The sequence below is a fragment of the Sarcophilus harrisii genome, chromosome 1 (genome assembly GCF_902635505.1).
Source record: "Sarcophilus harrisii chromosome 1, mSarHar1.11, whole genome shotgun sequence".
NCBI classification, from domain to species: Eukaryota; Metazoa; Chordata; class Mammalia; order Dasyuromorphia; family Dasyuridae; genus Sarcophilus; species Sarcophilus harrisii.
Genome location: NC_045426.1, coordinates 13,585,868 through 13,600,309, shown reverse-complemented (window position 1 = coordinate 13,600,309; position 14,442 = coordinate 13,585,868). Strand labels below are relative to the sequence as shown.

The window sequence follows — 14,442 nt, the reverse complement described above, 5'->3', positions numbered from 1 at the left end:
GCCATCTACACCCAGAGAGAGACTGTGGGGACTGAGGGTGGATCACAACATAACATTCTCACTCTTTTTGTTGTTGTTTGCTTGCATTTTGTTTTCTTACTCATTTTCTTTCCTTTTTGATCTGATTTTTCTTGTGCAGCAAGAGGATTGTATAAATATTTGTATGATTGTATAAATTGTATGATTGTATAAATATATATAAATATTGGATTTTTATATATTTTAACATGTATAACATATATTGAATTGCTTGCCATCTAGGGGAAGGAATGGGGGGAGGGGGGAAATCTGAAACATAAGGCTATGCAGAGGTCAAGGTTGAAAAAATTATCCATGCATAGGTTTTGAAAATAAAAAGCTTGAAAAAAAATAAAAAAAGAAAGCTGGGAGTGAGTTGGATTCTGAAGAAGGGTAGGCATTCTAAGGGGTAGATGTGATGAGGGAGTGCATTGGAGTCATGGAGCACAGCCTATGCAAATGCATGGAAGTGGGAGATGGGTGAGAAATACGAGCAAGGAAACCAATTTGGCTGATTATAAAATGAATGCAGAGTGAGAGCACATAATAATCCTGCAACACCAGTTTGGGGAGCAGCCCTTGGGCAACTGTGAAATGCAGATCAAAGGAGAGATTTGAGGCTAGGGACTAAATGGGAGTCTTACTTAATGAGTCAGAATTGGCCATGGGAAGAGAGAGAGAAAACATGCTTCCTGCCCTCAAGGAGCTCCCAGTTTAACAGGAGATACAGCAAGCAAACAGCTATTCCAATCAAGGTGTATAGGAGAAATTGGAGACAGAAGGAAAGCAGCAGCATTGAGGGACCAGGACAAGCTTCTTGAAAGTGGGATTTTAGCAGGAAGAGCAAAGTCAGGAGACAGAGAGGAGGAGGAGGGAGACCGAGTCAGGCTTGCAGGACAGGGAGAGAAAATGTCCAGAGCTGGAAGACGGAGGGTCTTGTGTGAGGAAGAACTGGGAGGCAGCATGGGGCACAAATCTGTAAGATGGACTGGAGTTGGATGGGTGGTTCCCTGGCCACCCAAGGGCCCTTCCTCCCACCTTCCACCCTGAGAATCAGATTCCAGAGAAAGAACTGATGATGTCAGACATGGGGATCCACATAAGGGAACTTGTATTTTATTCTAGGGTGAAGATGGAACTCCTGGAATCTCAAAGGCAGAAGGAGGAGGCAGAGGGCTCCAGAGATGAGGAAATGAGTGAATAATCATAACAACAACGGCATTTACATAGCGCTTAGAGGTTTGCAGAGCACTCTCCCAACAACAAACTGCCTGCCCCTGACTTTCCTCCTATTCCTAAGTCCTGCTCTGGGCCCCATCGGGTTGCCAGGAGAAGCTTAAGGGAGCTAGGGGAGGGCAGAGAGCCAAGAACTCAGTCCCTCCCTGAGAATTACTTGAGGGGACATGCTGATTTCAAAGAAATTAACTTTAATTCAGGAGAATGATTGGGCTGCCAGGTCCCTCCTGGAGAATGGCTGTGTTCCCAGAGAACAGGCCAGCTCAGAAGGCAGAGACCTTGGCAAGCACACGCAAGGAAAGGCTGCGGTCAGGTCATCTTGCCTGTTCCTTGGAGAAACAGACCTGCCCACCTGGCCCCAACAACCAAATTGAGAGCAGCTGTAGGATATGGGGACCCTTGGTCTCCGCATCCTCACCTCCTGTTCTGAGGAATCAGCCAGATCTACTTGTAAGTGCTGATCAGCACCTGGACAGCTCAGCTCTGGACTGAAGCTAGTTGGGGATGTGGGGTGAATCTTGTCCTACAAGTGCAATGGTATCCTTGGGAGTCACCTACCAACTGCTGGATGGCAAGGCAACACCAGACCCGGCCCTTCTTCTGACCTCTTCCCACACCCGACCCCACAGGATCTCAATTTGCTCCTGGCAGCATCTTGGGGGTTTGCCTGAACCCTTTGTCCTAGCAGATGCTTCCTAGACCTTTCCTCAAAGATGTTACTGGTGGTCCTTTAGTTCATAGAATCTCTAACAAAAAAGTAGAACTAGGGTAAGTGAATCAGTGCTTTATCTCAGGGTGTTAAGTTTCGAGGGTGCAAAAGGCATCCTCATCCTAAAGAAGCACAAAAACAAACATATTCAGCATTGAATTTGGGGGATATTTAAAAATAGATGTGTGATTATAAGGAATGTCTGCCCCTTCTCTGCATTTACATTTAGGGAATAGGGGTGATAGGAGGGGTGAGACAACTTTACACAGGGACTGGGATTGTGATTTCATTGGTCGAGGGAAGTCCCAGGTGAGGAAACTCCCTTTAACAAATGCAGATCAGCACTTTCTCTGCAACCTCTGATCTTTAAAAAAAAAAAAAGTTATTTATGCTTATTTATTTTAAATTAATATATTTTATATATATTTATATTAATTTATATAAATATATGTATATATTTCTATCTAATTGATATATTTTTATTATTTTAATTAATATATTCTTTCAACCTCTAGTTTTAGAGAATTGCCTGGAACTCTAGGAGGTTAAATGCCCCTCCCAAGGTCACACAACCAGGATACATCAGTTAGTCAATAAATATTATCTGCCAGACACTGTGCTAACCTCTGGGGATATAAATAAAGGCAGAAAGCATCCTTGGTCTCAAGGAGCTCATAGTCTAAAAAGGAGACAACTTGCAAGTAGTGATGTGCAATCAAACTATAAACAGGACAAACTGGAGGCAATAAGCTGAGGGACGGCGCTCTCATTAAGGGAGAGCAGGAAAGGTTTTTAATAGAAGGTGAAATTTTAGCTGGAACCTGAAGGAAGCCAGGAATCTGACAGGTGGAGGATGAGGAGGGAAGGCAATCCAGGCAGGGCGGAGTGCTAGAGAACGTGCTTGGAGGCCAGAGAAAGTCTTGTTTGAGGAACAGTCAGGAGGTCAGTGTTGCTGGATTGCAGAGTAAGTGGTAGAGACTGAAGCATAAGGTATAAAAAACATAGAGGGTGGGGTGGGCAGGTGATGAATGGCTTTGAACAATCAACGGACGTTAAGCACTAAATACAAGATTTTATATCTGATCTTGGAGGCACTAGGGAGCCATTGTGGATTATTGAAGGGGGCTGTTGATGGTGATGATACCATCAGACCCAAGCTTGGGAAGGTCACTTTGAAGACTGTGGCAGGCAGAGCAGCCAGCTAACTCCTGAGTGTTCCAGGTGTGAGATGAAAAGGCTTTCAAATAGCCCGGGCTGGAAGCAGCGGCAGAGAGGACACGAGTGTGGATCCAAGAAGTATCATCAAGAGCAAATCCACTGAAGTTGGCAGCAGATGAGATGAGGGGCCAAGGGAGCGGGAAGAGCTGAGAATGACTCCTGTGAAGTGCTCGGCAAACCTCTAAGTGCTATGTAAATGCCATTGTTATTGCTGTAGGGATTTTTCATTCTATTCTTCATCTCTGGGGCCCTCTGCCTCCTCCTTCTGCCTTTGAGATTCCGGGGGCTCCGTCTTCACCCTAAAATAAAATACAAGCTTCCTTACGCAGCATCCCCACATCTGCCATCATCAGTAATATATTTAAGATGTACAACAGGAGCCCTGGTATTGCATAATTTGGGTCCCCTTGTTTATAAATCACATCTCACATGGCACAGGCTGTAGAGATGAGGAGTAGATTGGTCTGTACTTCATGACTGGCTGGGAAACTTTCCTTCTAGTAAGGAAACACTGGCTTAATGCACTAGAAGGTTTTGTGTTTGTTTTTTAAAGCACAAGGCCATGGACTGTGACAGTCTGAGAAGTTGTACTAAGCTGTCCCTTCATCCTCATGTTATAAAAAAGGGCAGAGAAAAGCAAGTTAAAAAATAAAAAGAACAGAACATGGTATTCTTAGATGAAGAGCAAGAATAAGGCATCTTCACGTCCCAAGCAAAGTCTGGAAATCATTGTCTCTGACTGTCCATGGAAGGCTTTTAGCCTGAAGTAAGAAGCCTTAGCTATCTATAAATCATGGAGAACTGGTCTTAAATATATATTCACTTATAAAAAAACTCTCTTGCTCCTCCCTAAATACTGTTCCCTAGGAGGCTCCTGTACTTCCTCTCTCTAGTTCCAGCTCTTCTTGAACATTCTTCTCGTTGAAGAAAGCTTTTTTTAAATAACTTTTTATAAATTTTGTAATTTGCTCATTGTCGTTGAAAGAACACTGAACCCGGAAACAAAGACCTGACTTCCATTTTGGCTTAGCCTGAGATAGTAGTTGACTTGTGCTTCATTCCCAGAACTACCATCATGACTCAGTAGGATTTCTAGGAGTTGGGGATGCCCAACTCCTCCAAAGGCAAATACCCAGGCTGAGACCTTGCCATGTCCTCGACATATCCCGGATGTTGGGGGCGTCAAAGAAGACTAGCTACCATCCAATGGGTGAGGACCTCGGCAGCTCAGGGTGAAAATGGAGTGAAACAGTGGGAAACTCCTGGAGTGCAATCCCGAGCTAACCAGGAGGAACAAATTGCTTGAGAGTTGGGGACTAGAGAGAGAATGTGTATTTGGTCTCTGCAGTGAGCCCTAATGTGAATGGGGGAATCTCAAGTAAATCTGAATTAGAGTCCATGGGCTTTGCGCCAGTAGTGAGACCAGCAGCGGGAGCAGTGACAAGGAGACCCTGGTCCACCATTAAGATCTGTATTCTCAGAGCTGAATGAACTCAGGGCTTGTCACCTAGTAAGTGCGCAGCCAGTGCTTTTCATTCGTTCCTTTTGATCTGAAGGGCCAATATCTGTTCTGTCTGAAGTTTTGGCAAGGGGGTCGAGGGTGGCGGGCTGAGGATGTGGGGGGTGAGCGTAAGGTGGGCAGCCCCAGCGTTCAGAATGCGTGAGAAATCAGCAATAAAAGCGTGCCCGATGCCCTGTGAGTGCATGTGAGTCTATGGCAGACACCATGGATGGGACAGCCCTTTGCAAAGCCCTATGCAACTCCAAGGGATTATTTTATCATAACTATTTTGGGGACATGAAATGGGCTTTGCCTTCAAGAGATTGTATCCTACAAAGAGAAAAACAAGTTGTAGACAGATAATGATAGGGACTGGTACTATGACTGTAGTGGTGGAGAGAGGGGACTTAATGCCTTGCTACCCACGCTGGTGGGTACCTCTCCCTAATTCACAGTCTTAGAGAGTTGTCTGGGGCACTGAGACATTTAAGAGGGAACGTGACTTGTCCAGAGTCACACAGCCAGAACGCATCAGAAGTGGGTTCCTGAGGAAATATAGGTCTTTGAAAATCATTGTTAGTCAAGATTAGTTATTATTGCTGTTATTTTATCTCTGCTGCCATGCTATGTTTTCTTGTTTTTACTATTAATAGTCGATTAAAAGAGAATGCTCTAAATCTTGTTTTTCTGCCCACCTGCTTTCTCCTTTTTTAGGGACTAGAACAAGGAAAGAAGGGGAGAGTACAATGGTCATGGTCAGTGAGCAAGGGAGAAGGAAAGGGTGTTGAGAGTTATCTGTGCCCAAGGGAATGTTGGGTCCTGATTCTGAGCTGAGCTGAAGAAATAAATGATATTCACTAACGAATCCTAGGTCAGATCAGCCCAGCTCACTCAGGGACTGGAGGGGCTCCTGGATTTTCTTCTCCTTTCTTCTTATTACATTCAACATCCTACAACTGCCTCCCTGATGCTCAGTTTTCTCATTTAAAAGGTAAGGGGCTGGGATTAGAGCAAATCTAAATTTTCTTCCAGCTCTAGAGTCAAAAAGGCACATTTCAGCTTGATGTTGGAAATGTCCAAAGAGAAGGAGCAGTAACCTCTGCTCTCTTGGTCTCAGATACCATCTCTCCATGAGCAATTAGAAGTAATGACTGCAATTAATCTAGCTATAAAATAGCAAAGGCAGAGGAAGGGAAGGGGGTAGTGTTAATGATAAATACCAATCTCATTTCATTTAAAAATGTGCTTTAAAATGGGATGTTGGTCTTGACAGTAAATCTCCTTTTTTTTTTAAAAAAAAAATCTACTTTAATAGCTGTACCAAGTTCTTTTATAGCATCTCCAGGGAGTAGTACATTGGGCCAGAGGGGTGACACTGGATCTCTAGCATGCAGCCATGCAAAGTTCTAACTAAGGTCTCAGGTCCCCATAGGTGATGCTCGCTGGCCTGCCTCTGAACTCCAACATGCTGGTAATCATTCCGATCCTGAGAGTTTTCCCCTTCAGAGTCTCCGCTCCTCTTGTTTTCCCAGCAGAGAAAGGTCAGAGGAAAGAGGAAGAAACTCCTTGTGGCCTCAGTGACAAAGCTCGGAGAATAAAGTTCTTTATTCTTTACAAAGATGTTGGAATTCACTTCTGTATCCCACCCTGTCTATGATGAAGATTGAGTCTTAGGGCAGGTAGGTCAAATAAAAAAATTAATAAAGTTCAAGGTCTGGATTTTCTCTCTTCCTCCTCTCCAGGATTGTAAGAAATCCAGTTTCAGTTACCAAAATGAAAAAGAAAAGAACATGAAAACGCAATGTCCTTGTTTTAATTTTTAAATGAAGTTGGGGCTTTGGGACTTCTGGCAGAACAGTTGGTTCTCCCCTCCCTGGGGATGTGGTCCTGACATATCCATTTGCTCTTTCCCAGACCTCCTCCCCTCTGGCCCCTGGCATGCATTTATGAGAGGTGGGCTGAGCCTGAGGGGCCATCTGTGGTCAGGGAAAAAAGCTAAGGGTGCATCAAGAATTGTGTATGAGTCCGTGCCGAGCATATTTAGGAGCTGTCCACGGTGCTATATCGATGAGGCTTTGTCCACAACCTGGGAAGGTTGCTCATAGCCAGCATCTTCCTCCTTTAGGCCGGTATCAGATGTGTCCAGCTGTCCTTCCTCACTGAGGCCTCTGGTGACACTGTCGTAAGATGGGGGGAAGGACATGGTTGATGCAGTTTCTGACTTGTCCGGAAGCCCGCTGTTTTCCTTCATCATGAATTCAATCAAGCCTTCATCTTCAGTGGCCCTCTCACACACCCGTTCCCCAGAATTATTAGGACGTGCATCGACGACCTGCCGGAAGGACTGCTGGATGAGGTAATTTCTGTAGGCCCTTTGAATGATGGAAGCGGACACATTTTCCTGTTTTGATCTCAGAGTCGTTGCGATTGGTTCATAGGACTCTTTAGAAGGATTAGCCGCCATGAACTTTTCCTCCATTTGGGCTTTCAGTGTGTCCATATCCCCAGATTCTCCCAGCACTCTCTTGGTAAAGGCAAACAAGATGTCTAAGCAGTGGATCTTGTCCCCCGTGACCAAAGGCAGGTCCATCTGGATGAGCGTATTCTGGTTAGGTTTTGGAATGCGCAGAGGTTCTGTCAGAGCATCTGCAAAATCTGAGAGGGCTGAGAACGTAATGAACTGCGTGGCCTCTGGGTCAAACTTTTCCCAGGTCTCGTAGAACATGTCGAAGTCGTCCTCGCTCAGCGGCTCCGTGCTCTCCTCCGTGGCCACGTTGAAGTTCTCCAGGATGACGGCGATGTACATGTTGACCACGATGAGGAAGGAGACGATGATGTAACTGACAAAGAAGGCGATCCCGATTGTGGGATTTCCACAGTTTCCTTTGGATTTATTGGAGTTTATTAGATCTGGGTCACAATATGGCTGCCCCCTGTTGAGGATGGGGCTGAGCAGCCCGTCCCAGCCGGCCGACGTGGTGATCTGGAAGAGGCAGAGCATGCTGTTGGCGAACGTCTGGAAGTTGAACATGTCGTCGATGCCGGCCTCCTGCTTCACATAGGCAAAGTTGGCCATGCCGAAGATGGAGTAGATGAACATGACCAGGAAGAGCAGCAGGCCGATGTTGAAGAGGGCGGGGAGGGACATCATGAGGGCGAAGAGCAGCGTGCGGATCCCCTTGGCCGCTCGGATCAGCCGCAGGATGCGGCCGATGCGGGCCAGGCGGATGACTCGGAACAGTGTCGGGGAAAAATAATTTTCCAGTGACTTCATGATGCCAGAAAACACCAAACCTTTAAAAGAAAGGGGAAGGGGGCTGTAAATCTTTAAAATTCTAGGACCCAAATCAGAACAAGGACAACATAAATTGTCATCTCTTGGTCAGTTCCTTGACTACTATATTTCTTCTTTCCTCCCTTCCCCTTCTTTCTTGCTTGCTCCTTTTCTCCCTCCTCCCTTCTTTCTCCCCCTTCCTCTCCCCTCCCCTCCCTCCTTCCTACTTTCCCTCCTCCCTTTCTCCCCATCTCTCTCCTCCCTCTCTCCCTTCTTTCTTCCTTCCTTCTCTTTAGTACAGGGCCCTGTCCATAGTGCATGCTAGATAAATGATTGTTAACTGAGAGGCTGATTGAATCCTACTATATACATCTTAGAAAAGCATTACTGCCAGAGATGTCACAGTGAACTTGGATGTAAGTCCTGGGAGAATTTGCTAAGCAACCATTGTCCAGTGTTAGTCTAGAAGCTTTTAGTCCCTTTGAAAATGACTTGGGGGAGAATCCATTTGGCGCTAATGGAAGCTAAAAGAGACTGGAGAAATGAGCAGTGAGAGGGAAGCATGATGTATTTCCAGGTATTTTTCCTCCTCTTCATTTCCACCACCCCAACCAAGTGAAATTTTGGAAAGGAAAAACAAGGATTTTTGATAATTTTGTGGTCATGGTTATAATCTGAACCTAGATTAGGGAGATTTTTACATAACTGAGTATCTGAAAAAGTCAGGTCCCAGTTTTCTTTCCAGCAGGAAAATATCATTAGAACAAAGCCAATGTTTATGGCAATAAAATACAGAGTTTGCTGGAGAACATGACTCCTGGTTTCCATCTGGGAGGGACACCAGCAAACATGGCTAATGTCTACACAGACTGCTATCTTTAAACTGTACTGGTTCACTTCCCATAATGCATTCTCTGGATTATATAGAACAGTTTTCTTCCCCCCGCCTTTTAAAGGGGGGCTGGATGTGTGATTTCACTGTTACTGGGAATCCTCAGTGAGGAAATTCCTTCTTTCAATGGAGATGGGCAAGTGTTCTGGAAGGTGGAGTTTCAGAGAGTTGCCTGGAACGCTGAAAGATCAAGTCACTCTATGAACCACTACACAGAATTCCCAATCCCTCTATTTTTGTCTGCCTGCATTTTTGATTTCCTTCACAAGTTAATTGTACATTATTTCAAAGTCTAATTCTTTTTGTGCAGCAAAATAACTGTATGGACATGTATACTTATATTGTATATAATTTATGCTTTAACATATTTAACATGTATTGGTCAACCTGCCATCTGGGAGAGGGGATGGGGGGAAAGAGGGGAAAAATAGGAACAAAAGGATTTGCAACTGTCAATGCTGAAAAATTACCCATGCATATATCTTGTAAATAAAAAGCTATAATTTAAAAAAAGAAAGATCAAGTCACTTTCCCAAGATCACATGGCTCTGACACACGTCAGAGATGAAACTTGAACCCAGCACCTCCTGACTCTGGGACCAATTCCTTCACTACTCTCACGGCACACAGTTTGCTTTAACAATCTCCGAAGCACTTGCTCCAAGCAAAATGGCTCAGCACTAAGAAGACTTCAGAGGTCAAGGGACTTTGAGGGGGGTTCCTGGATCAATGAGGGAAGTTCAAAGAAGCTCCCCTCGTGTCTCCCTCATCAGTTTCTAAGCCAACTCTGCCCAGATCACAAGCTCAGGACTCCCCTTCCCTCCACACGATCACTTACTTGCGATTGAGAGGACCACAACAATTAAATCAAATATGTTCCACCCATTGATGAAGTAGTAATGTCTCAGAGCAAACACCTTCAGAACACACTCTGTCGTGAAGACGGCAACGAAAAACTGGTTGATCCGGTTAAGGATTCTGGTTTTCTCTTTACTCTGGTCATCTGTCTCCACCATCATGGTGATCATATTAAGGCAGATGAGAACCATGATGGCCACATCGAAGGCTTGCCGGGTCACGATATCAAACACGAAGCCTTGGTATTTATTCTGGGAAAAAGAGAAGGGGTCACGTTGGCCAGACAATAAGCATTTATTAATGTGTAAACGAGGTTTAGAAATGGGAACTCCGTAGCACAGTAGAATTTGCTGGTGCTCACCCCAAAATGCTTTCAGGATAAGAATACTGAGCATGTGAATGTGTGTATTTGTGTATATGTGTGTTCTTTTATGTGTGTTTGTGGAGGGAGTGAAGAACGGGGATGGACAAGACTATGAACCTCAGAACATGTGGCATCTCCTATCGCAGAGGAGGAAGCCCCTATGTGGTAGCTTCCCATTTAATAAATGAGTCTAGTTCACTCAATCCATACTTAGCTGTGTCTGGTAAATAGAAGTATTTTCCATGTCCTGGAGCAAAGCTCTGGACATCCTCCCCTGGTCGTAGGTCTGGGTAAGGGTTCTTCAGCTAGTACATATTTTCTTTTCTTTTCTTTTTTTGCTAAGGCAATTGGGGTTAAGTGACTCTCCCAGGGTCACACAACCAGGAAGTGTTCAGTGTCTGAGATCAAATTTGAACTCAGGTCCTCCTGACTTCAGGGTTGGTGCTCTGTCCACTACTCCAACTAGCTTATATGTATTTTCTTACCTTTGGTTTCCTGCTTTTTTCATCCTTCATCAATCTGCCCCCAAGCTATGTTGATTCTTCCATCAAAGAATCTCTCCATCCTCATTGTCACAATCTAATTTAGTTCTTCAATGTCTCCTCCCTGGATTAATTTCCTGGATCCCTAAGTGTTCTTCCAGAGTCTCACACCCTTCCTATTCATGGGGAATAAAAGTAGGTCTAGGGGCATCTCGGGGGCACAGTGGATAGAGCGCCAGCCACGAAGTCAGGAGGACCTGAATTCAAATCTGATCTCAGACACTTAACACTTCCTGGCTGTGTGACCCTGGGTGAGTCATTAAACCCCAATTGCCTCAGGAAAAAAAAAAAGTAGGTCTAATGAAAATGATTGGTTTTGGAGTCAAAGGGCATGAGTTTGAATATTGGATCTGAAACTGACAATGTGATCTATCTTAGATAATTTTAGTCACTTAGCTCTTCTTTTCCAGACTTCTAAAATGAGGGACTAGATGACCTCTGACTTTGTTCCCTGCTCTTCATCTATTATCCTACAGTCCTATGACAAGAATTATATTTAGCTGTAATAAAGAAAGCAAGATTGGCAATAGAAGAAGAGATTGGAAAGGGTAGAAGAAACAAGTTATTGTGTTATTGATGGTTTAGTTCTTTCTTAAACAACTGTGAATACTCTGGAGTTGATGGAGCCATGTGGGACTTTATTTTGTATTTCCTTTTCTCATCTGAAGTTTTGCTGTTGTCAGTGGCTTTTTGGTGAATTGGTTTCTTTGGCCATGTAACCACATTCTAATACGAGACCTTCTTCAGCAAAGCAGACCAGGAACACCTCTGGAACTTAGAGTCTTGGGGAGTTCACTAGGAGCATCAAAAGTTTACGCATTGCTCAGGGTCACAAAGCCAGTAAGTGTCAGAGATAGGATTTGAATCCTGGTCTTCTTGACTCCAAGACTGATCTGCTAGCCACTATACCACACTGCCTCCCTGTTGATGACTATTAAGTGTATAAGAAAACAAATATATATATATATATATATATATACACACATATACAGAGAGAGAGAGAGAGAGAAAGAAAGAAAGAAAGAGAGAGAGAAGGAGAGAAAGAAAGAGAGAGAGAGAGAAAGAGAGAGAGAGAGAGAGAGAGAGAGAGAGAGAGAACAAGAAATTCTAAGACTTACCAGTGGTCTTGGGATTGGTTTTTGAGGCTTTTTGGATCCCAGTTTTTTCATGGCATTATAATATTTCTTTTGTTCTTCAGTCATGAATATATCTTGACCACCTAAGTACAAGAGTTAATATTATCATTAACAAAGAGAATGGCCAGCTGCACACACACACACACACACACACACACACACACACATACACCTCTAAAGTTTCATAGACTCAAATATATTTGGAACTGGAAAGAACCTAAGACAGCTCCTAATCCAGGCTCTAGGAGTCCATGGAAAGTCACTCTTCTGGACAGTGACCATATTTAACTCCACTCTCCTCCCCCAATGACTTAAACTCTTAATCTCATCATCGGCTCCAAGTCTAGGACCACAAGCCTATGTCCACCTGTAAATTCTAATTCTCTTTCCACAAGAATAATCATAGTCAGTCAGGGGCCAGACCTTGTTTGGGACAAACCTGTGGCCAGCTATAGAGGCAGAGAAGGATGCCCTTTATCAAGTCTTGGGATTGTAGTCATATACAATAGCCTCAGACAACTGCCCATCCGACCTGCCTTTCAACCTAATTGTCCCCAGTCCAGCGTAAACATGTTTATGTTCAGTCCTCATCCATGAGGGCAGAGACCATGCCATAGGCTAAACCTTTATCCCCTCCATTATCAAGTGTACACAGTAGAGTTAATAATTGTTTTCTTGAATGACTTGAGTGAATCCCTGGGTAGAAGAGAAACAGGGACTCAAAAGGTTCTTTCCTGGCCACCTCCACCTCCAGGCTACCACCACTAGTCAGAGAGAAAGATGGGAATTCCTTGAGCTCAAAGACTCTTGCTTTTTTATCCCTTGCAGTTAGCACAGTGCCTGGCACTTAGTTTGTAATATTTATTGACTATTGGCTAGTGGAAACGACTCCTGCACCAGTCTTCGAGGGCTGAAGCTAGCGACTCAGAAAGCCACAGATAGGATCACTGAAGAGCTTCAAGAGATTATCCACTTAAGGGAGACTTATCTTTTTCTTTTGTTGATTGAAATTGTCGATTATAACTCCAACGAAGAGGTTCAGTGTGAAGAAACCCCCAAAGATGATGAAGATGACAAAATACAGGTACATGTACAGGTTGGCCTCCCACAGGGGCTGCTCCTCTTGCTATGGCCAAACAGAACAGAAGCATTAGGAGCCCAAGCCACAAGTTTGTGTGGACAAAGATAAACTGAGTTATTATGAACCCAGGGAGATCGTCCAAGGACTGGTGGCCCAAGAGTTCAGGTTTGCCTCAGTCCCAAAATGGACCTAGAAGGGAAGCTCATGGCAGGAAATGAGATAAAGTCGTGAGAAGATTGGATTGAAAAGCAAAACAAAACAAAACAAAACAAAACCTTCCCAAACCCCAAACAAACCAAAATAAAACAAAAAAACCAACCCACAAATGAGACTTTGATGACTGAGCAGAATCTTGACCACTGATAGGTGGGCATTGATGACTCCTGGGAGATTCTGTGCCTATGGGGACACTAAGAAGGGCTTCCTTTCCTTTTTGCTTCAGTCACCAAAGTTAAAGGTTGTTTTGAGATCTCACTTCTCCATAAACTAAAACCACAGAGGAAGAAGGTAAGAGGTTCTAAGATGGCAACTTTCTCCAAGCATCTTTCCCCCTATCCTGACACTAGGCCTGAAATCAGCCCCCTTAAAGAGCCATTCCTTGGCTAAGTCATGGGCTTATCTAGGCCCCTGTCTCAAAATGCAAATTTTGAGGGGGAGAGAGAGGAGAGACATGGTTAGTTTATATTATCTTGGGGAGAATGATTATGTCAAATAGATGCAAGGGAGGTGAGAGTTGGAAAATATTTTCACCCTCTTCCATGCTCCCTCCATCCCTTACATGGGTACCTTTCTCTCCAAGGCTCCCTTCCCACTCCTCAGCATTTATGTTATAACTACCGCTTTGTCAATATTATTTCCCTCATTGGAACATAAGCCCCTTGAGAACAGAAATCATTTTTGCCTTCATTTTGGCATCTCCATTATTTAGCCCAGCGCCTGGCCCAGAAGAAGTCCTTGAAAAATGCTTGTTGACTGATTGATTGATTGCTACTATTAATTGCATCACATCAAATGAAGAATTGCTCTCTCTAGTCTCCTCTTTTCCAATCTCACAACAGCTCAGGGAGAACCTCTCACAATCTCTAGCCTCTCGTCAAATCCTTCCTCCGAGAGGAGGCCCAAGGACAGAGGGAGCTCCAGCAATTGGGACGATTTGGCAACAGCTGGTGCTATGGACGGGGGTCCCCTCTGGGGCAGCTGGGAAGGGCTTTTTTGGAGGTGGGAGGAAGACAGTTCCAGTCACCTAAGCCTCATTCCCAATCCACAATAAATTCTATAATTTATTCTATATAATATATAATTCTATATATATAATAATATAATATATAATTCTATATAATAAATTCTAGCACGTGGCCACTGCTTTTGCCTTCACCTATGAAACAGGGGGATCATGATGTTGGTACGGACTGAGAACGATTACATGAAGACGTGAGATGGCAAGAATTCTACTCCAAGCTCACCGACTTACCTTCCGGGAATCCACAGCAGCATACATGATATCCATCCACCCTTTGAATGTTGCCTGTAAACAAAGGACAGATGGCAAGTCTTAAGAGTTGGGCAGCAGCATGGGCCTGAAATCCTAGTTTCAAATACTTTCTATCTTATGT

The 14,442-nt window shown here is 44.1% G+C and overlaps 1 protein-coding gene across 2 annotated transcripts in view; it reads right to left on the bottom strand.

Annotated features, from left to right (window-relative positions):
- Nucleotides 1-3,003: 3,003 nt before the first annotated feature.
- SCN10A (sodium voltage-gated channel alpha subunit 10) overlaps nt 3,004-14,442 on the bottom strand; it is a 101,593-nt gene continuing 90,154 nt past the window's right edge. For both annotated transcript variants that reach the window (XM_031952469.1, XM_031952476.1), the window contains exons 24-28: nt 14,301-14,354; nt 12,737-12,874; nt 11,731-11,835; nt 9,687-9,957; nt 3,004-7,976 (exon numbers count right to left, since the gene is read on the bottom strand). In XM_031952469.1, the coding sequence (XP_031808329.1) occupies nt 6,742-7,976; nt 9,687-9,957; nt 11,731-11,835; nt 12,737-12,874; nt 14,301-14,354 (1,803 nt within the window). In that variant the 3' untranslated portion in view covers nt 3,004-6,741. The remainder of the gene's footprint in view (nt 7,977-9,686; nt 9,958-11,730; nt 11,836-12,736; nt 12,875-14,300; nt 14,355-14,442) is intronic.